At 42.1% G+C, this 24,111-nt stretch overlaps 1 protein-coding gene across 3 annotated transcripts in view; it reads left to right on the forward strand.

Annotated features, from left to right (window-relative positions):
* LOC101933084 (amine oxidase [flavin-containing] B) overlaps positions 1-24,111 on the forward strand; it is a 93,101-nt gene that overhangs the window by 22,881 nt on the left and 46,109 nt on the right. The window contains exons 1-3 of one of the 3 annotated variants that reach the window (XM_065578587.1): positions 11,831-11,978; positions 15,479-15,573; positions 16,091-16,228. Coding sequence is in view for 2 of the 3 variants with exons in the window: in XM_065578584.1 (XP_065434656.1) it covers positions 14,006-14,021; positions 15,479-15,573; positions 16,091-16,228 (249 nt within the window). In the remaining variant the exon portion in view is untranslated. Of the gene's footprint in view, positions 1-11,830; positions 11,979-13,906; positions 14,022-15,478; positions 15,574-16,090; positions 16,229-24,111 lie in introns of those variants that run through there. The other 2 variants (XM_065578584.1, XM_005301774.4) reach the window with 2 other exon arrangements.

Consider the following 24,111-nt stretch of genomic DNA (forward strand, 5'->3'; position numbering starts at 1 on the left):
ACAAATATTTTAAACAAACAAGCATATTGACAGTCTCTGCACCTTAGTGTTTCTGAAATTGTCACTTCTTGGAAGCTCTCACGCTGTTACAGAGTGATATTCATTTTAATGGAATTCAAAACTGCATTTGGTGCATGTACTATAGTGACCAAAAGTATTGCTCTACTTCTACAGAGCTATTTCCTGCAGAGAAGTTTGTCTGCTTAACATTTTCCTGGGTGACTCTGACTGTAGTATCTAACCGCTAACCACTAAGGTATTTAATATAATGCAGATTTCCTGAAGAATTAAGGCTAACAAACTAGCTAACATGGCCCTCTTTTATTTAATTGAACCATCATATACAATGGCATGGTGAAAGGACTGTCCTCTTCCTGAAAGCATATGTATTATGTATGTGTTAGTTCAATAAATGGCATCAGATAGGGCATGGCTTCTCAGCCTCTGAGTATCCAGGCTATGGTGTAGCACATCACAGAAGTTCTGAATAGCATCCTGGCTGAGACTGTACCTTGGGATTGCACTTTTGAGCAATACTGTCATCTAGAAATACAGGAGCAACTTGGATGTTGAAACATCCCCAAGATGCAAGCCTCTCTCTTCAGCGGTAAAAGGTGGGATTATCTATTATGTCCTCATTTGCCTTAGCAACATCACTGTCATGTGAACTGATTTTCGGCCAGTTAACTCTCCTCCATCGCTGTTGCTTGCGTACAGATCACAGTGTGTCTACTGAAAATATAATGCACACTTGTAATCTTCTTTGAAAGAGCAAAAAACCTCAACCTTTCAGTAAAGTCAATAAAAATTAAAAAATGCTCGCATAACCCACCTCTCCCATCAAATTGAAACTGGGCCAAGCGTAGGGCTTTAAAAACTATTATATGATGTCTTGCTGGTGATGGTGTCACAAGCCATTATTTCCATGAAAACATTTCTGTTGACTAACAATGAGCGAGCACAGAGGTAAAGGTGATCAGTGCCAGGTTTAATCTCTCAGTTGCTGAGTGGTAATCAGATTGTGTTCATTAGAGCAGTCAGCAACATAAAAACAATGTTATTAAATACCAGTTTCTAGCACAGTAATGCAATAAAGATGATGTAGGGGATTGCAAAGAAAAACAAAACATGGGAAATTGCTGCTTAGCTGTGAACAAAAGATGTGTGTCCTCTCCATTTCTCTGCCCTAGGGTCTGTTGCTTTCAATATTGTAGTGAGCTGCACCATATATCATGCTGCTGAGACTAAACTTGGAGGGTGTTTTAAAGAAAGTGCTAAAAAATAGGTCAGGGAGCCAAAAGTGTAACCAGACAGGCTTTGCATCTTAATTTTAGAGTAATGTGGTCTGAACAAAAGCTACCATATTTTCCATTAGCAGAGCTAGTTTTTGTAGCCTGTGAAATTAGCACAGAGGGTTGGTTCCCCTGATTCATGGAGCCATGACTGTTTTTCCCACCACCCCCACCTCGCCTCTTGCTCTGTAACTTCAATTTTAATCAAATTAATTTATTCATATGGCATATATTCACTTTGTTGTCTGCTGTTAGCTCCAGACTGAGAAGTAGAGCATCAGAGATTATAGATAATAGATAATGACTATTGTGGTGAAGAAGTGTATTCCTTATTGCACTTTCTTTCCCCATGTGCCCTCCTCCCACTCCCCCAGCAATGTTGACAACTCCTAATTTTATAGTAAGTCTCATATTTGGTGTTTTTTCTTAAAGCTTCAGCTCTTGAAGTCAGTTGATTTTGTGGGAATGTCAGCTTTCATTTGAAAAGAGAAAGTAAATTTCTAGCCCTCTTGACTGTGGAAAATAACTTGAAAATGTGCTACAGCTCAGAAACTACAAGGCAAACAAAAAGAGCCCCAAATGTATTATTTTAAAATTTCATGCTTTTAAGTGAGTTCCCCTGGCCAGAGATCAGCGGTAAATAGAGTAGCTCTGCTGCATGGGTGTTACCATTTTCACCATTAGAACCTAGCCTGTGCATCAGTGGAAGTGGTATCTGGGGTGAGCTATTTGAAAGCACTAGCTCCTTTGAGAGGATTGCCTCAATTTACCTTTACAAACATTATGATGGGTTTTTGGTTTTACTGTTATCAATACATGTTTGTGTGCACAGTACCGGGGCTAGCCCTTGGAAGCAGTGTGAAAACTCTCAGGGTTTTCTTCGCTGGATCCCTAGATATTTTTTTTTCCAATTGTAATCTTTGCTGTTTATTCATTAAAATCCACACTTCTCTTTTATTTAAGGAAGGAAAAGATCTAGGAAGATCCAACTGCAGAGATCTATGCATCTATTTATGATGAGCTCCCGGTGGTTTCAGGGAATAGTACAGGACAAGTATGACCAGTGCAGTTTCCTCACCCTCAACATGCCATTTTAGATTGGCCAGGGAAGTTGTTAAAGATGCATTTGATGTTTATTACCTTTGGCAATTATTTATGAGGCAATTAGAACATCTGATTGACTGGCATTCATTCTTTCTCCTGTTATTGTGGTTATTATTTATTAATCATGTTTATTACAGTTGTGCCTGAGGGTCAACCAAGAACAGGATCCCATTGTGCAAGGCACTGTACAAACTAGAGTAGCAGACAGTTCCTGCCCTAAAGAGCTTCAAATCTAAATAGACAAGACATAACACAAGGTGGGGGAAGGGGTAGAACATATAAGCAGAGTGAACTCTGTGATGGCAGTCAATGACACTTTTGGGGGTTCACTCTGCTTATATTTCTACCCCTTAGGACTGGGTTACTTAGGACTGTGTCAGCTAAAGGGAAGGAATAGGGGACACTGAAGGAAAAGGAGTTGGAGTAAGGGCTGAGAAAGTCCAGTCATAACTGTAGAAAGTTCTCCAAATGTCCAGAGTTCCAGAGATTCCTGCTTTGGCTGCTTCTGCTCCTACTGGCTGGAATCTCTGGCTGGCTTCTTGATGCAGATTTCCCCCCAACTCCCATGGCAGGAGGTGGGGGCGGCAATATTTAGGTCCTAGAAGAATTAAACTGTGGAATTTGTTGATAATTTTCAAGTTACAGACATTAGAGCTTGTTTACCTTAGAAAGGAGACTGATGAGAGGACATGATAAAAATAAAGAAAGGTATAAAGAAGATAGATCAGGAACGCTAAATATTAGAGACCAGGGTGAGACCTAATGTGGGGGCCAGATTATCCTACATCTGTCTGTTTGCAAGGTTCTTCGCTGAAGCATCTTGTACTGGCCATGGTCAGAGACAGAACAGTGGATTAGATGGACCACTGGTCTGATCCAGTCTTGCAGTTCCTGTGTTCCTATTAATTAACGACCATAAAAATGCTAAATCTTTAGTAGCTAGTCTGAGAGAGACAGAAGGGAAAGATGATCTTGTGGCTAAGGTATTGGATTGGAATTTGAGAAATGTGGCTTCAGTTGCCACCTCTAATAGGCACACTTTGCATGGTGAAGGGCAAATCATTTAATCTTTCTTTGCCTTATTTCCCCATCTGTGACATGGGGATAATAATCCTTCATCATTTTATCTGTTTAGATTGTAAAGTCTTCAGGGGAGGGCCTGTCTCTGTGTAGTGTCTAGCACAATGGGGTCCTGATCTTGGGTGGGGCCTCTAGGTGCTACTGTTGTGTGTGTGTGTGTGTGTGTGTGTATATATATATATACATATATATATATATATGAAATGGTCTTTACGCCATGAAAAGATTACTGATTCCAGAAAACACATTTACCTGGAAGAATTGACTGTTGAGAAAACAACTCTCACATTAAAAACTTGTGGGTATGGGTATTACTGGAAGGAATGGAAGGAGATTATCATATTCCTGAAATTCTTGTGCTGTTGGAAGAAGAGGCAAGCCAAGGGAAGGACTGTGGGGTTGATGTCCCAAACCTCAAAGGTCTGTCCAGTAACAGAGAAGAAGGATGGGCGAGTGGTTAAGGCAGTAGTCTGGGACTCTGGAGACGGGAGTTCAAGTTTCTGCCCTGTGACTGTGGGCTAGTCACTTAAGCTCTGTGTGCCTCAGTTCCCCATCTTACAGATGGAGGTACTAACACTTCCTTACCTCGCAAGGGATTTGTGAGGATAAATACATTACAGCTTGTGCCATGCTCAGATAATATGACAATGGGGCCATCAAAGTGCTTAAAATAGAATCCATGCTCCTCCTCCATGTTGCAGAACTCACCAATCTTGTGGGCTGCTGTGGCAAATGAAATCTTGGTAACCCAAGAGCTGATGTTGATGGACACAAGGGCTCCATGCAGGTGGCCTTGTTTTCCTGTGGATGCCCTGATAATCCTCAGGTTCTGAAGAGATAATCCACTGTTTGGTCTGTGGGGGAAGAATGTGTGCATGTTGACCCCTCTTCAAATTATTTGTCAAAACGTCCCTGTAGGAAGATATTTTTGTTTGCTTCCCCCAGGAACCCATTTCCATGGGATTTTCTGCAGAAAGAGGTAAATGAACCTGAAGAGAGATTTTTTTTAAATGATCCATTTACTCCTTCATAGACAATGGTAGTACTGGAGACTTAGTATGCTGCAGAGTTGTTGTGCTTAGTTTGAGGGAGAAGGAAAGTCATGACTGACCTGTTGTATGCAGCTTTAACAATCCAAGGAACAACAATAGGCTTTTCTCAATACACAGAAACTATATGGAAATGCTGTAAGTATCATTTAAAAAGTACTGGAGGTTCAACTTATCCTGTGTTTTGCAATACAATTCTCATAGAAATACTAAGGTTTAAAATTGAAAGAGTTTTACAATCCTAATGAAATGTATACTAGCTCTGGATAGAGTGGGGTCTGAGCTCTAAAATTTGGATCCACTTTAGAACACCCCAAATTTCAGCTTGGCTCTGGGGCTTCTTTTTATCTTAGGCTACGTCCTCACTATGGGGGGGAGGGGTGTGTCGGTTTAAGATACGCAAATTCAGCTACGCAAATAGCGTTGCTGAATTTGACGTATTGGAGCCGACTTACCCCGCTGTGTGGACGGCGGCAAATCGACCTCCGCGACTCCCCTGTCAACAGCGCTTTCTCCTACCTCCGCTGATCGAATGTCGCGTCCCAACGAGACGCGATAATTCAGTCCCCGAGAGATCGATTTCTACCCGCTGATTCAGGCGAGTAGTGTAGACGTAGCCTCAGAATACAGAGTGGGGGGCAGTGGAAAAATTTGGATCAGATCTGAGTTTGGATTCTGCACTTGGACAAAGTCTGAGCCTATCTCTATGCTTTGAACAACTGACAAAAGATCACAGCTTTTGTTGTCTCACTTATCAGTCTTCTTTGTCTTATTTTAAGGAAGCTGGGAGGAGGATGTTGGTGGGGAAGTTCTATTATTTAAAACTCTGTTCCAGGATGTTCAGCAGGTACATAAACAACAATAACAAAAAGGACTGAAATAAGCTTGGATTTTATATGAAATAATTGTTATGATTGAAGATGCTTCAGTAAAACAGTCACTTGAATACAAATTACTGTCTGATGGAGAAACAATTTCCATAGCTTGAACTCACAGTATAAAAGCCCTTAGAAGACAATCTCATCCCAGTATCTTCAAGTGGATGCATTTTGATATCAGGTTGCCATAGTAACTTCTGAAGGCTTGCTGCTTTTGCCTTGTTTAACCTGTTCTAAGCACAACTGTATCCTCAGTCTGAGGCTTCAGATAAGACCTGTACTCTTTGCTTCTTTATTGTTTGTATTAATTTTCTAGGTATTGATTCTCATGGAGGAATCAGAGTTAAGGCTACTGCACTGCGATGACAGCACTCAGTATGTCTTTTTCTTTATGTGAATTGAATGTAGATATAACTCTCTCTTTTCTTTTGAAGTAAGCAAGTCTATAATGGAAGCTGTACTAAATTATTGTCCTCTGAACTGGTGACAAAAGATAGCTGGTGCTTTTTTTCTTTCTTAGGTGAAATTTTCACTGTTCCTTACATAGCAATGAGTGTGTGTAGAAATCTCTCTGGAAAAAATACCATTTTGATAAAAAATATCCTGCAGAAGAAATCTGAATGATAAGGGCAGTAATCATATTTTTAGACACATTCCTTTATGTTGATCTGTTTGTCTAAACTCTAAAATCTTAGGCAAAGTTAAAGGGATTGCATTCTGTTTGCAATCCAAGAAAAAATGACAGGTAAACCAGCAGCTGTGCTGAAATGTGTACAGTTCTGAACACCTGACAATAGGGTTACCATATTTCAGCAAGCAAAAAAGAGGACAGGGGGAGCCCCACCCCTGTCCTGCCTGAGCCCCGCCCCCATCCTGCCCTAGCCCCGCCCCGGCCCCTTCCACTCCCTCCCACTTCCCGCCCCCCTCAGAACTCCCAACCCTCCCCCTGCTGCTTGTCCCCTGACTGCCCCCTCCTGGGACCCCTGCCCCTAACTGCCCCCCAGGACTCCATCCCCTACCTAAGCCTCCCTGCTCCTTGTTCCCTGACTGCCCCCTACTGAGATCCTCCCCCCCATCCTAACTGGCCCCCTAGGATCCTACCCCCTACCTGTCCCCTGACTGCCCCAACCCTTATGCACACCCCCACCCCCAGACAGACCCCCGGGACTCCCACGCCCCATCCAACCACTCCCCACCCCCTGACAGCCCCCTCCCAGAACTCCTGACCCATCTAAACCCCTCTGCTCCCTGTCCCCTGACTGCTCCGATCCCTCTCCCCACCCCTGCCCCCTGACAGCCCCCCCCCCGCTCCTTGTCCCCTGACTATCCCTCCTGGGACCCCTGCTCCTAACTGCCCTCCAGAACCCCACCCCCTATTTATGTACAGGCGTGACTACCTGCCCTTTCCTGGTTACTATACGCGGCCAGTCCGCATCCACATCCAGTAGTTAAAAAAAAAAAAAACTAATAATTTAAATTGGAATTTCATCCATTAATAAGTATTTATTATATAATTAAAACCATTCTATTGAAGGACAGATATTAAATAACACTAAATATGTTAATGTTCAAAACAATATTAAAAATTTGAAAATTTAGAGCATGGAAACCAAAATAGCTAAAATTTAGTTTTGGCAAGATACACAGAATGGAAACTCCGGGATCTTTACCTGTCACTGAATATAGCCATCATACCAATAGTGGAATATAAAACAAGTCTACATATACTCTCCTTAAAATTTTTACTTCTGTCCATTCCCAATAATTGTAACAAATCATTATTCCCTTCACTCCACTTGCCACGCGCCCCAAGCACAAAACCAAAGAAGTGGATATTTTTACCTCCCGTTAAGTTTTTAATTTCTTCCTCTAACTCAAGATAATAAGCCACCTTCTCACTGTGGGCTTGTTCCAAACTTCCGGCATTATCCTCCCATCGCACTGTAACATCAACCACCACTGCTGTATCTCCTTTTATAAATATAATATCCGGCTTTCTTAACTCACCCTTACTATTTCTCAAATGGGGCTCTATTATTGCCTTCCACCCTAATTTACCAACCTTATCTACAACTGCAGACACTACTCTATTATGCCTTTTTATCCTAGCATTCTTAGTCTTATAACATTGTCCTGAGATATGGGGAACAGTCTCCCGCACTTTACTGCACCATCTACAAAGAGCATTCACACCTCCTCTTCCTCTTGCTAATGTCTCCCTAGTAGGATAAATATTTGCCCTAAGCTGCAATGCTGCGATATACGCTGACGATTTAACTTTACTAGAGTTTCTAAAAATCGAATTACTAATTAAATCATTTAAAAAATATTTTATCCCTATTCCCTGACATCTCAGTTCCGACCATCTTAAAAATTCCTCTTCCCTCCATTTCTTGGGATGAGATGTTACTGCACTAAATAACAATATTTTATCCACAAGATTTTCTCCTGCATATAGATAAGATAGGTCCATCCAATCATCTCTCGAGACAATATGTCTCCTCCATTTACGAATTAACATATTTGGGATTTGCACACTAAACTTAGTGAGAGCTAAACCACCATCCCTACCTCTAGAATAAAATATCCCATCTGTGGTACACTGAGGTAAATGTAAAATCTCTAACTATTTTTCTAACTAACACATCAAGATCATCTAAAAGATTAAAAGGGGGTTCTATTAAAAGAAGATTATAAAATAGCTTCGGTAAGATGTATGTCTGTAAAATTAATATTTTTTGGGCCGGTTTTAATGGGGCCTTAATTAAATTCTCACTCCAATCTTTCAATTTTTCTTTAAGTACCGGTCCCCCTACACCTATCCAGGGATCTATTCTAGCTCCTAAATATTTTTCAAAATCCCCTGGTTGAACATATTCAATCTACTCTGACCCTATCTGCCAATTATCCTTAGGATTAACTACATAGGTTTTATGTTTAGTTAAAATATGAAAGCCTTTCGTTTTCTTCTCATTAACAGAGAGATTAGTATTTTTACAAAACTCCTCTAAGATACCCAATTTTTTGATCATTCCTTTATATGAGCTACTTAAAATTGCCACATCATCGGCAAAAGCCAATGACGTGACACTATTACCCTTAACATAAAAACCACTTCCTTCTACTTCTAATCTAGTTAAAAGGGGATCCATAGTAATATTAAACAAAATTGGGGACAACGGGTCACCCTGCTTGACCCCCCTCCTAATTAAAATAGACTCAGTAGCTTCATCACCCACCCATACCCTAGTTGTGCAATTATCATAAAGGTCCCTAATAATATCTATAAAATGTTCATCTATACCAAATCTTCTCAACCCGGCTATTATATGTCCATGTCCCACAGAATCAAATGCTTTAGCCAGATCTACAAACACTATTGCAATTTCATTCCCATTTCGTTTAGCCCCTTTAATCAAATTATCTAATATAGCAATATTTTCCTCACACCCAGGGGCGGATATAAACCCTTTTTGTCTACTACATATCTTAACTGTTTCCACCAGTCTTTTTGCTAATATTTTGGTATAGATTCTAATCCAAACTGACCCAATTGTCAATGGTCTCCAAGATGTTAACTTCTTCATTTCCTCCTCATCTTGTGTCTTTGGTATTAAAATCGTTCTATTTTTCTTAAATTCATCTGGTACCTGTCTATTTAGAAACCATATATTAAACATTTTTGTAAGTATTAAGGAGTCTAAATTAAAAATATCCCACAAATTGCTCACTTTTACTTTATCTGGACCAGGAGCACTATCTTTTCTTATTTCTCTTAAAGCTATTCTAATCTCATCCACAGAGATCGGACTCATTAATATATCATTATCCGCATTCTCTGTGGATGATGGCCACCCTATCATATTACCATGTCCAATTGTTCCCAAAATATTTACATAGTATTCCTCAATTTCTTTCATAGGGATAGCACACTTAGCCTTATCTGGCTCTCCCATTATAATGCGAGTCAATCTTCTTCTATCCTTATCAAATAATTGTTGATAGAATTTATACTTAGCTTTCTTTGTAGCACATCTCCTACTTGCATTAAATTGCTTCCTTCTCCCCTCCTTTCTCATCTTCCCTTTTCCTTTATTCCTCAACTCTATTTGACTTTCATTTCTAGGGTCCTTTCCCTCTACTAATGAATAACATAATTTTTCCAACATTGCCCATCCGAGAGCTTTTGTTAAATCCTCCTTTAATAATCCTTCAATTTCCCCTAAACTATTTATTATTTCTCTTCCCTCCCTACTTTGTTTTCCCCGTTTACATATTTTCTCCACTAAATCCACTTCTGGATGTCCTTTTAGTGGGAAAATCCTCTCTCGTGGGGGCGGAATTTCTAATATATTTACTCTAATGTCCTCTACCTCAGTCACTTCCTCCCTATCTCCTGTTACCACTAACTTCTTCTTTGCTAATTCTCGTCTTTTATCTGATATTTGTTTATTCGTTTTGGTCCTCATCTCGCTCTCAATACATTTATTTATATTCCTTTTCCCAATATATTTCCTTTCCAACTGTATAAGCTGCACAACCTCATCTTTGGTCCATATACGAGATCTAATCGATCCCTCTTTGATCTTACTTTTAGCAGCCATATCTTCTTTTCTTTGCTCATTCCTCACAGCAGGGTGTCTATGTCTACAGTGTTGGCTCAATCCAGATCTAGTATGAAAACCAAACCCACAGACCGAGCACGTATGGCTCTTCATTGGGGTATCCGCCTTCTTGGGTATGCACTTGGGGTAGTGGCAAGCTATATTACGATATTGAGAAGATTTTCCACATTTACTACATACAACTCATATGGCTTTACTTTTATGAACCACATTAATGTGTTTGGCCCATTTACCAAATGTTGGTAATATCTGGGGACATATTGGACAATTAAAACTATCAACGGGATACTCTAAATAAAAAACCCCATCCTTCCACGAACTACTTTCTAATATATTTATATTACTACCAGTACTGTTAAGATCCTTATTACGATCCCTATTAAAATCAGTACTTGGTCTAAAACTATTTAATAAACTAGACCCATTAACTAAATGAGCATTAAAATATCCCGATTCCCTAACATATGGATCATCAAATGTACTTAAATACTTAAAATCTGGATTAAAACTGTCCATAGTTAAATCATTAAAAGTGTCCCTTGTAAAAACCATCGGTAAGATAGATAAAATCTCCTCACCACGATCATCACAAACATTCTCCTCTACCTCCTCTCCATGCTCCACTGGGAGGACTTGATTCTCACTCTCATTCTCATGAGACTTCATTATAGTCCACACCATTTTATCCATTGGTCCAGCGACCCTGATCACACCCCTAATATATTTAACACTGTCGGCCGGGGCATCAAAGCCAACAGCGGGGGCGTTATTAACCCGGTCCAGCGCCAATCCGGTATAAAAATATAAATTACTTTTTTCCATAGCTAAAAGATTTACCCTTCTCAGGGGGAAACTAACCCTTTCCAGGGGGAAACTAACCCGTACCTGGGGGAAACTTACCCTTTCCAGGGGGAAACTAACCCGTGCCTGGGGGAGGCTACCCTTACCAGGAGGAATCTAACCCTTACCAGGGGGAGTCAACCCGTACCTGGGGGAGGCTACCCTTACCAGGGGGGCATCCATGTGGCACCATATGGGGCTGCCCAACCCTGTCCCACACCCCACTGAATGTGGGATGTGGGTTCGTCCTCCGCAATCCGCCTGGCTATCCAAGCCAGTTACCGACTCTCACCACGAGGAGGTAGCGGTTGGACTTGCAATCCAGAGGCTTTCCTCAAAGAGGGGTCCCAAACAGCATAATGTCGAGCTCTAACGGGCGTGTGAGAAAAGGCTCAGATCTTGGTAGGGGTTGCCCCTATTGACCGGGCTCACGCCCACCCCCACCTCACCGATAACCCATTCTCTCACTACCCTCAGGCAATGTTTCCGTCCAAGCCCGACAGCTGAGAGGGTCCAGAGACGCATGGAGAGCCATTAAGAGAGCCATTAAGCCTCCCTGTTCCTTGTCCCCTAACTGACCCCTCCTGAGACCCCCCCACCCTAACTGCCCCCCTAGGACCCTACCCCCTACCTGTACCCTGACTGCCCAAAACCTTATCCACACCCCCACCCCCAGAAAGCCCCCCCCCGCTCCCTGTCTCTTGACTACCCCCTCCAGAACCTCCCTGCCCCTTCTCCGACCCCTTGGCCCCCTTTCCCTGCCGCTCAGACCAGCATGCCGGGGAGGAGGAGCAGGGGGAGGAGCTCCAGACTGCCAGTGCGAACTGCCGGCTGGTGATCTGCGAATGCAGGGAGGGAGGGAGGGAGTGCTCTCAGCTGCAGGGGAGAGGAGGGGGAAGCGGAGGAGGAGATCTCTCTGGCTGTCGGAGCCCCATGTAAGTGGCACCATCCAGCTGGCTGCCCTGTCATCCACGCGTGCTCTGCATGGGCGGGGGGGAAGTCCGGACATTTACAGATTCCCCCCGGATGCTATTTTTAACTCAAAAAAGCCGGACATGTCCGGGGGAATCTGGACGAATGGTAACCCTACCTGACAAGATTTCATACTACGTAAGAGATTTTTTCCTGGACTTTGCTTTATGGAGTCAATACTTGCTTATTCTGTTCACAGGAGTTTAAAAAATAACCTCTGAGTCCACACAAAAGGTATAATTCTGAATTTGGTCCAGAAACAGGGTTACCATTTGTATGCTTTTCCCACTGCAACTCTTACTACATTTTTAAACAGCTTTCTCCCATCCCCCGCAAAATGTAGCTAACAAAATGGTGCCAGTCATCACTATGTTAATTTATTTCTAAGTTATATCATTGTCCCAACCCTTTGGCTATAAATGTATCATTTAGGTTCTAAGTTCTCTGGGCAAGGAATTGTCTCTTCATTCAGCATTATCATTATTAATAAAATCTGGGTAATTATATTTATCTTCTTTTGTAAAGTGCTTTGAAATCTATTAATGAAAAGTGATATATAAGATCTAGGTATAATTATTATTTATTACAATGGCATCTAGAGGCCCCCATCATGGATTTGGGTCGTGTTGTGCTAAGTGCTGTACAAACACAGGACAAAAAGATGATTCCTGCCCCAAATTGCTTAGAATCTATGTATGAGATGAGAGACAACAGGGTGGATACAACAAGTAGATGGGAAGAGAGCAGAAGGCAACAACAGACAATACTGACAGTACATCAGCATGATAAGCGGATTAAGCCCCATTCTTAATTGGAGCTTTTGGGTGCTATTGTGATATAAATGATTAATAATGTCATTGACTCTTGCTTTGGCAGAGTTAATAATGGTTTGTTATGATGGACACTGCATTTTTCAGAGCTCCAATCTGTTTCCAGAAGGATCTTTAGACAGTAAAACAATCTCTGAATGGAAAGTGTTTGATGCTCTGGCAAGCATTTGAACATACTGAATATTTTTTACTCTCAAAATATGCTGTTCCTGCCTTATAGTCTGCTCCTTTTATGGGAAAGGTCAGGTGTAACTGCATTTGGGAGACTCTCATTTGCTCTGTTATGGGGTATGAAGAGCCCATTGTATCAGGGTTATTTGAAAGCTTGCTGTACTTATTGGTATGCTGAAGTGAAAAGTTGAGGTAACCTTCAGAATGGGGTGGGCAAAATTTTTGGCCCGAGGGCCACATCTGGGTATGGAAATTGTATGGCGGGCCATGAATGCTCATGAAATTGGGGGTTGGGATGCGGGAGGGGGTGAGGGCTTTGTGGTGGGTCCAGAAATGAGGAGTTCAGTGTGCGGGAAGGGGCTTTGGGCTGGGGCACAGGGTTGGGGTGAGAGGGGGAGTGAGGGTTCCAGCTCGGGGTGCAGGCTCTGGGGATGAGGGTTGGGGGTGCAGGAGGATGCTCCGGGCTGGGACCAAGGGGTTCGGAGGGCAGGAGGGGGATCAGGGCTGGGGAAGGGGGTTGGGGCGTGGGAGGGGGTCGGGGTGCAGGCTCCGGGCAGGGCAGAAGCAGCGGCATGTCCCCCCTCCGGCTCCTACATGGAGGCGCGTCCAAGCAAATCTGCATGCTGCCCCGTCCACAAGCGCTGCCCCTGCAGCTCCTATTGGCTGTGGTTCCCGGCCAATGGGAGCTGCGGGGGTGGTACTTGGGGCGGGGGCAGTGTGCAGAGCCCCTTGGCTGCCTCTACATGTAGGAGCTGGAGGTGGGACATGCTGCTGCTTCCAGGAGCTGCACTGAGCCACGGTACGCATGGAGCGGGGCAAGCCCCGGACGCTGCTCCCTGGCGGGTGCTCAAGGGCCAAACTAAAATGTCTGAAGGGCCAGATGCGGCTCCCAGGCCGTAGTTTGCCCACCCCTGCTTCAGAAGCTACTCCACTGTGGCTGGAAGTAAACACTGTTGTGTAAAGATAATTCCGAGATCTTCTATCATGCTTTTCATCAGTAGGTCTCAAAGTGCTTTACAAAGGAGCTCAGTATTATTATTGCCATTTTACAGATGAGGAAACTGAGTCACAAAGGGGAAGTGACTTGCCCAAGGTTACACCTCAGACCAATGGCTGAGCTGCGAGTAGGACCCAGGTCTCCAGAGTTCCCGTAACACTCTTTTGATGTTACTGTGTAAAGGTATTCACTGTTGAAACCCTGGAGATAGGTTAACCACATGTGCTGGTTCTCAGTCAGGCCTGCTGGGGAATTCACAATGAGTTGCAGAGGGATTGCAAGCCTAAACCCCTGGTCTGGAGGGAGAGAGATGCAGGTCTCCACCTGAGAGAAGTGATGGCTTGGACCCTGAAACTTTAAATGGGTGCCCTCAAGAAATACCAGATGGGTGGGAGTCAAAGGTGCAGTTAACCCTGAAAGCTGTAACGGCACCTATGGGAAATTACGAGCTGATAATGAGAGAGAATGAATTGTCATCAGCTCCAGCTACCAACATCACCTATACTTAAAGTTGCCTGACACTTCTTATTGGCAGGGGAGTTACCCTGTTAGGAATGTGCCTTTTGCTGCCCCCATGAAAATTTACCCATATATGACCAAGTTACAAGCCTCTGAAAAATCTGTTTTTACGTGGTGAGCAGAGACTTGTTAAAGTTTGACAACTAAATACTCTGAAGATTCTGTTTGCACTGAGCATGCTTCTCCCTCCCTGACAGCTACTCCTGTATGCCAGCCGGACTGTGCATATGCCATTGCCACAGAGAGACTGGGCATGCTGCAACCCAGGGCTGCAGAGACTGAATCAGGCTTTCCCCGCAGTTTCTCCTCCTGGCTGCAGGGCACCAAATCTGAGTACAAGGAGACCATCTTTCCTGTGCTCTCAATGCTGTCCCTGCTGGTGTCCAGGCAGGAAGGAAGGAAGAGACTGAAGTGGTTGTATATAATGCAGAGAGGCAAGGAATGGAACCATGTTCTCTTGATTACTCACCCTCCATTTCCCTCCTACTATTTGCCACACTCACTAATTCTGTTTAGTTTTTAGTTAAAGTATAAGCTCTTAAGGGCAGGGAACCTGCCTTCTGACTTCTAAACATGAATGGACTCTAAAATGGTTTAGCTTGGAACGGAGGCAGCTTAGAGCAGGCTTGACCGAATCATTCAAAATGAGGACAGGCCTAATATAAACTTGATTCCATCCATTTTACCTGCCGGGTTTTAAAGAAAAGACAACACTTGCAGAAATTAGAGAACAGAATTAGAAAATAAAATACTTCCCCCCCTCCCCCCGCAGAGAACTGCATGTGTATGTGTGTTCTGTGTACAACAATATGACTGTTTCTCTCATTGTTACCCAGCTAGGGCTGCCTTACAGAAGAGCTAAATTCACTCTGCCCCAGTTGACGCCACTGGGAGCTGAAGGTGCTTGGCATATGTGAAAATGTGACCACTATCTTGTTTTATATTTACCTTTAGTTGCCTTTGGGGATTCTCCTCCCCCCTTTCAAGCTCTTTATAGTCAAAATTCATGACACCTCTTACTAAATGTCTGGGGGTGCTGACTACTGACTGTCTAGAAGCCACGCAGGCTACAGAATCCACTGTGTAGAGTTGTTCAGTGTTGTTTCTCATTTGTCCTTTAGGTCTGTCGGCAGCCAAGTTGCTGACTGAGTCAGGGCTGAGTGTTGTGGTGTTGGAAGCCCGTGACAGAGTTGGAGGAAGAACTTTCACTGCAAGGGTAATTATCCCCACAAATAGTATCTAAATTATTGCACTTATTTTTTGAGCAGAGCCTCCCACATACTGAAGAACCCCTCAGGAGGGTAGAATTCCAGGGTGGTGGCATGTAGGGAAGTCCTTGACGGTGCTGAACCAGGGGCAAGAAAAAGTATGGAGTGTCTGTGGCGACACAGAATTTTCCAGGATATTTGCAGGTTCTGGGGTTATCACACCTCCCCTCCCACCTGTTCCACATGGAAGGAAAAGATGATTATGTATGTAGCAAAAACTGCCCTTGGAGAGATGCTCTGGAGAAATGTCTCTAAAGAGAACCAATGCAGAGTTTTCACCTCTGTGGCTTCCTCTTGCAGGTTTTCTCTGGGGCAGGGGTGGTGGGGGTGGTGGGGGTGGGGGTGGGGGCGGGAATCTGGCCTCAAATACTCAATTAACATAAATAGTTTCTCTGGATTACATTGTTTATCTCATGATTAATTGCAAAGGGCTTATCTTTCTTCTTTTGTCTTTTGGGAAACCAGAATAAGCAAGTCCAGTATGTGGACCTTGGAGGAGCATATGTGGGGCCGACACAAAATCGCATCCTGCGGTTGTCTAAGGAGCTAGGAATAGAGACGTATAAAGTGAATGAAGTAGAACATCTTATTCACCATGTCAAGGTAAGGTAGAATGCATCTCTAAAACACAGCGATGTAGATGAGTGTAGATTGTTGTTAGTTGCTTTTTTTTTATTTCTGTGGGGATGTCACCAATTTAGAAGTACTATCTCCTGTATTGCCTTTTAAAAAAAATTGGTAGCAAAGTACCATAAACATGTCCTGCTAATTAATCCATTTATGAAGTTTTAATGTAACAATTTGTGCTTACATATTGTGCCTTCAATTAAAAGATAAATGCATCAAACTCTAAGGTCAATGTTTCTGACAGTGATCACTGACTCTACGTGACTTTTCTTGGTGCACTGCTCGGGCTGCCTGGGGCCTGACTTTCAGAAGTGCTGGAAACTCACAACTGCAGCGGAAGTTAGCAGAAGCCGTGGATGCTCAGCACTCTGGAAAATCAGGCCCAAGGTGTCTCCAGTTGGGCACCGCTAAGGCAGTGGCTACTTTTGAAAAATTTGGACTAAGAATTAAACTTTACAAGTCAAATATTAGGCCAATTTTACTGATGGGGGAACTAAAATACAGAGTAAGTAATGCTCTGATTTCACGAGGTGCCGAGTGCCCTGGGACTTGAGGGTGCTCAGACGCTTGTGCAAACACGTCCCAAATGACTTGTCCAGGATCTGAAACAAGACATCTGTGTGGCAGATCGGGTAAAATCCCAGATTTTCTGAGTCCTTGTTCTATGCTCTGACCCAAAAGAGCATCCTTCCACCTGTTAAACATGGAACAATGGTGCATCTTCCCAGAGGAGAGACTTTCCAAGTTTTGCAGCTGCTTCTGTGGAAATGAGCTTCAAATTTAATGTTACACACATGAGTAAAACACTATGAAAAGCTATTGTTGGTCTTGTGACAGGGGAAACGTTTCAGCCAGTCAAGTTTCAGGATTTCTGATGCTTAATCAAAGTTTAAACAAAAATTCAAGGGACCTAAACAGCAACTGCAACAAAAGATCTGCACTCTCATAGATTTTTCTCAACTGTTTTTCCTGTTTGATTCTTATGAAAAATAAGCCTCTTCTCAAAGCCAATGATGCAGCTTTTTAGGCTGGCATTGAACAGTTGTTACTACTGAACTAGCATACATGAGACCATAGGACAGAATGTACATAATGTATCTTTTATATTATAATAAGAATAAAATTGATGAGATATCAAATGCTGTCATGGGTTAAGTATTTCTTTCTTTAAAAGTAAACGTTTTGATTTCACCCATGATTATTTTTTCCATTCACCTCTACATTTATCCAACAATGGGAGAATATTGTTATAATATTATTGTCACAGATCCACAGGGCAGGATCTGCCTCTGGTCTTTAAACAGTTTTTCTGGAAGTCTCTCGCTTGGTGATAAGCCCCGGGCTTCCACTTTTCTCAAGGAAGGGCCGTGATTCTGCTACTTTCAGATTGGGTTTGTGGCTTCAGCACCGCTGTGTCTCACTATGGCTTTTTCAGCAGATCCAAAGTAGCTTGGAACCCCTTGGGAGACTTTTCTTCTTGGGAGGTATGCAACCAGCAAATGTTTTCGGTGACACAGGACAACCTTTTCAAAACAAGCCATTATTAATTAGAAAACAGGAGTATGGTATTTAGGCACGCTGGGTCAAGAAAGTAAATCAAAGCCAAAATGTATAACTCTCACCTGACTTGATCGTTGATCCTTGTTTAGTTAGGAGGGTCCCTCTTTGCCCTTGCAGCTAACCTCCCTCTGTTTCTGTGATTGCCAACCTGTCATCTTTTCACTGACACCCTGGGAAGTCCCTTGCAGCTCACCCAGAACCCCTCCTTTTTCTAAGGTCTTTGAGGTTTTCTAATGTTGTATTGTTCCCTTTGATTTCTCTGTTCTCAGCCTTGGCATAACAGCTGTGTTTCCGGGTTTGGCAGAGGAGTTGCCTCTTCAAAGCTTTGAACCTGGCTGTTGTGCTTGAATTTTTGCTGGAATGTTCCTTATTTAGACCATTGTTTTACATCTTCTGCTCAGTTTCTCTAACAACTCCTCTTGATCTAACTCCATAGTAAGTAACCCATCATAAACACACAGAGGCATGCATCATACTAATAAAAATAATACCATTTGTCACAGTGTATCATAAATAGAAACCTTAATTAAATAGGCTGGATCCTTTACGTGAGACAGAAAGCACATGCACTGGCTAGGAGCTTCTCTGGTGCAGCTAAATCTATTTCATAATCTTGGCTTCCTGCAACTGGATTTCTTGGTTCTTATTTATACAGTGCCTAAGTATACTCCTTTCAGATCTCTTGTCTTTTACCATACAACCTCCCAAAGCTTTTCCCCACATTATTCCAGAAGCAATGCAAGCATTGGAGGCCAGTCTAGTTGGTGACAAATGGAGAATATACTTCTCTGCACCCTGGAATCTAGGTGATGATATTAAAATTTTTGACTGAAGTTCTATCCTGTAAGCTGAACCCCAAAAGTTCACAGTGTCCAAAAGTCTGTCAGCTCTAAGTGGGTTCAGATCCAAATACTAACCCAAACTTTGTAGTGAAGGCCAAATCTACTCAAATTCTGGAAGATGTGTCCCTTGGGAAATGGAAGGTATCTATTTTTTTCAATTCCCTTTCCAGTATTCTAGCAAGGGTCCCTGTGCATCTTTTAAAATCAGCTACTGCTTTTACATATACCCAAGAGCAAAATCAAGCCTTTTAAAGTCAATTTAATTCATTTCAGAGGCTTTTTAAATTTGAATAATGTATGGGTCTTCCTTTGTACTACAAAACGAAAAGACTGAGTCTTGTTTATCTCCGAGTGAGTCCCTCCTCATTAGGCTTTGCCATCTAGATTGACTTCTGTGTTTATTTTTCTTTAATCTTTTTTAAGTGCCCAGATCTACTGCAGGATTTTTTTTCCTTCTTGCTTTTGCATTGCTTATGATACCTTCATAGAAGTTTGAAAATAATAATTCTTGCCCTGCATATTTTGTTTTGGTGAAAAGTGACCTCTCTCTTTGCTAGTCTCCTAAAGGAGATTATATCGACATATTTGTTTTCCTTGCTGTTGTGTCAGCCTTACTGAGAAAAATATTCACAGCTCTGGGACTAGTGTTTGTTAGTTTAACTGCTGCAAAAAACCAGCAAAAGCAATGTGTACTTGTAGGGCAAAATTTTCAAACATGCATGCCTAATACATGCTTTTTATTTAGCTGTTTAAATAACTGGATTTTCAATGGTTCTGAGCACATGCAGATCCCATTGACTTGAGCTGTGGGAGTTAAGCACTTCTTAAAATCAAACCATTTTTATTTAGGATCCTAAACATGGATTTAAGAAAATGTTGTCCAGAGGTTTTATTTGCCTTACCAAAATGTTGGCTGTTGTGTTCTACAGGTGGTCAAATGTTGGATTTAAAAAAAAAAACAGAAAAAATAGTTATAATCTAGATAATATTTGCCACCTGATTACATCACTGTTAATTTATATCAAATATGGGACCTAAACCATTTAAGTGTCCCTTTAAAGTAATGTAATTAAATATGGGTGTGGGTTTACCATTTGTCAGGATCAAATTATCAACAGATCTGCCTATTTATTTAACTACACCTCTAGCCCGATATAACGTTGTCCTCGGGAGCCAGAAAATCTTACTGCATTATAGGTGAAACTGCATTATATCGAACTTGCTTTGATCCACGGGAGTGCGCAGCCCCGCCCCCCGGAGTCGCTGCTTTACTGCGTTATATTCAAATTCGTGTTATATCGGGTTGCGTTATATTGGGGTAGAGGTGTATTATTGTATCTCAAACTTGGTCTAATCCCATTATCGATGCCCATATGATCATGAAGATTTGGTGTTTAAAACACAGTTCTGCAATTTTTATCGTGTACAAAATAGAAATTGATTTGTTAAGTGTAATGACTGGAATTAGGAGGCTTTGCTACATAAAATCCGTGTATAGAAGCGTTTTATGTGTTTGAAAGTAATGATCCTCCAACTTTGAATTTAAGAATGTGCTTCTTTCATATAGATGCATCAATGCATCTCACTCCAGCTGCACTTGCTCATGTCTGTGGCCTTGTCTTTCCCATTCTCACCTGCAGAGAATTTCCTGATGTACTCACCAGCATCACAACATTCCATTTACACCCGTGTTTCAGCAGCCTGATGGAGCTCACTTCTCTAAGTCCATCCATGAGACTGGGGTGGACTCACTAGTGCTATTTTTATGGTACATTTCTTCGTTATATTTCATACTCATGTTCCTTACCGCAATCAGAACTTTTCATAATATCATGTTTCTCATGTTGCCCCACACCTGGACATCATCAGTATAAGTGGAACAACACATCTATTCCTTTTAAACTTCCTACTGTCTTATTTTGGTGCACTGAAAATACCAAGCAGTAACCACTGAAAATGGTATCTGTCTATCTGTTCTGAAATATACTGTACCTGGAACTTTCCTCATGCAGTGACAATTGCCAAAATCCCACTGGATGTTTCCAAAACACTAAAGGCTGGACTGGCCATGTCCTATACAAGTTCATGGAAGGCCATCAATGCAACAAGGAGCATCCCCATCATAGGGTTGGGGCAGATTCTTGACAGCAAGTACAGTAAGACTGAGCCAGCAGTAACACTGGTGTGCACAGCCTGGGAACTCCTAGGAGGAATTCCAGGTGAGCCAAATTGTCTGGCATGTCACTGAAATCACTTTCTGTTGATAGATGGTGAATATTTACTCTCGTCTACATAAAACCTTTCACTGAAACCACCAATCTGCATTAATGAGAATGCTCATCTATATCTGTGTAGAAAATCTTTGCAGTCCTCCTGGGTGTGATTCATTTTTGATATTACCGTGGAACTGATGGTGTTATTAAAATGCAGTTTGCTGTGGTCTTGTTTATGAATTATAGATGTGATACCACTGTTGTACTGGGATTTAATTGGCAATGGGATAAGTGATTATTGTATCTCTAGGTATGTAGTTCAGTGGTGTTTGTGTAGTTCTGTGGTATCAGTGATATGTACATACATTAGAGTTAAGCAATATGATTTATTTTAGTCTGTGACCTGCTTTGCAAAAATTAATGGCAGTTTCTGTTAGCATAGCTTAGAGTATAATGGCTTAAATGGATTTTAAATGACTAGATGAAATTGAAGCAATTTTTCTTAGTGTATATCTTCTTTCTCTGAATGCATTGTAATTAAAGTATGTGAGAATCTTAGTTGCTGTTGGCGATAGGTGACTCAAAATGTCATCATCCCTCCTTCCCCCTGGCCTTATTTATTGGGGAATATTTAATTGAAAAACTGTGTGCAAGTGGGAATTAGACCACTGAATAGAATCAATTGGCGTCTTTTCAGAAGTTGAGCCTCTCGTGGTTTGAAAATGAAGCCAAATAAATTTAAAGTCACTTTTTAAATTACATGATCACAGAGGGACTTGGTGGTTGACGATGTTGGTAATGGGGTATGGAACTTTTTGACTTCTAGGTCATCAGCTCACATTTTCCCCAGCTACAAAATGGTCTCAAGAGTGGGGAGAGGTAGCAGTCCACATCATGAAAAACACCCTTGTACAGTTAGCTTCATTAACTTTCTCAACAGAGAGGCCAAAGACTGAATGGGGAGAGAGATGAAAATATGATCTGACCCCCCCCCCAAGCTTGATTCTCTCCATGTTGTAGTTGAGGTAGCAATCATTGATGGGCATGTATAGAAAGCTTGCTCTTGTGCTGTCTCCTTTGGCCCTGCCCTGTGGCTAAATGGACATCTTCACTTTCCAGAGCTGGCCATCTGGCAATGATTGCAACGGGTGAATTCACAGTTAGATTTTTTTAACAAATGAAAGTATTATAGCAGAGGTAAAAGATGCTATGTGATGTACAGACAAAATTGCAAAAGCAAAGTTGTACAGTACATGGTCACTTCTCTCAGCGCTGTCTGTAGAGCAGATCTGGTCAGAGATGCTAAATCAGTGAAGTTTACTTGAACTCTGGCAACTGTGCCCTTATGGTTTGTGTGTGGGTGGAAGGAATAAGAAAAAATTACATGAGCAAACAAGGTTTTTTGATTAATTAGAATTGGCAGATGAATGGAAGGAACCTTTCCGAGTCGTTTCCTAGGAGATAAGGATAAGCAGCCATAGTACTCACTCAGCTTGTTTAATCCAGGCTGCTTGGAGCAAAGCCTAAATTGCACTCGATTGTAATAACTGTTTTTTTCCTTTTTTTGCTGATTAAGCATCATCATAGAAACGGAGACTAGACAAATGCTTATTTCATACAGGAACAGCTGCTTGATTCCTGTGGGTTTCACACATGCCTGTTGGAGCCGATCTGGTGTCATGCATCACTTTTAAACAACAAATTTCAGAGCTGGAGTATCCTAAAAATTCGAGTGATCCCAACATTCTCTTCTGTTTTAAATAAAATATATTTTCTGGTTTTGCACAGTGGCCCTATCTCTTTACCAGCGAGTCAACCCAGGATGATTTTTCCCCCAAACTGAAACTCCTCTCTCCCACATTTTTCTTCTTTAAAAGAACAGAAACGAAAAAAAAATCCAAAAACACCCACAAAGGTTTTTATGGAATGAAAGAGCAAACCTTTTCAATGGGTTTAATTTTGTAAGCATTTTTATTCAAGCATAGAAAGGCGCAAAAAGAAAGGCTTGCAATTCCAGATGCAATGATTTCTAGTAACACTTCTTCCACTGATTGGTATTAATTCTGTGCACTTCAAAAAGCTTATTATAAAGCAAAGCCCCATAATCCTACTGTAGGAGGCAGGCAAGTATCCTTTCCCCTCCACTGCCTTTCAGAATGATTGTTCCAAGTGCAGAGGTGAAAGTAAGCCGGTCCGGTCCGTGCAGTCCAGAGCCAGTATGCCGTGCTGGACTGCACCGGCTTCCACAGTGGGGATTTAAAGGGCCCAGTGCTCTGGCCGCTGTGGGGAGCCCCGAGCCCTTTAAATCCCCGCCCAAGCCCGGCTGCCGGAGCTGTGGTGGGGATTTAAAGGGCCCGGAGCTTCGCGGCAGCCGGAGCCCCGGTCCCTTTAATTTGCCCTTGAGCCCCGGGGGCTCCCAGCCACCTCTGCAGCTGGGAGCCCCGGAGTGATTTAAAGGCCCTGGGGCTCCCAGCCACAGCCGGTGCCCTAGGGCCTTTAAATCTGGAGAGAGGCCCAGCCTCTTCCGGTTGAGGCCACGCCACCGCTCAGGACTCCGGCCGTACTGGTAAGTCCTGTAAGTTACTTTCACCCCTGTCCAAGTGTATGTGCTTGGTTATGTTGCATGTAAAATGGCGATACTCCTGCATATCACCATTTACAAAACACTGACAATCATAGTGGACTAGAATTAATATCAATTGCTCAAGTAATTAAAAGCTGTTCTAATGCATATGTGCAAGAGGGCCAAATTAAGGTTGCATAGACGACCTTATTTCCTAACTGAATGTTTGACTTTGCAACTTCAGTGGTCTTTTTGGTTCATATTTTTATATGGAATTAATGTATATATTTCAAATTAGATTGATTACTCCAGCTGTATATTTATAGTGTACAGATGAGTATGGTAACTAATTATTTCAACATATAGAGTCCAGAACAAGAAGAGAGAGAGAGTGGAGCTTGTAGTTCAAACTGGCCTTTTTCTAATAAGAAATAAAATTCTTTGGCAACTCTAATAAAATTGTATGTGTAGGTCTAGTTGTTCATCACAGCAGTAAATGGCTTGGTTTGCTAGCCAGTATGCTTTAATAAGAGTTATGTTTACAAAGGAATTAAGTGACAAATTCTGCGCAATTTTAGGTGTCTTACTCATTGTGTAAGTGAGTGCAAATTTCCAGATATATTCTGTAGAGCGGCAGCTGAGAAACAGTGGTTTTATATAGATTGAATTTTCGTACTGACA

This window comes from Chrysemys picta, chromosome 1 (assembly GCF_011386835.1).
Source record: "Chrysemys picta bellii isolate R12L10 chromosome 1, ASM1138683v2, whole genome shotgun sequence".
NCBI lineage: Eukaryota > Metazoa > Chordata > Testudines > Emydidae > Chrysemys > Chrysemys picta.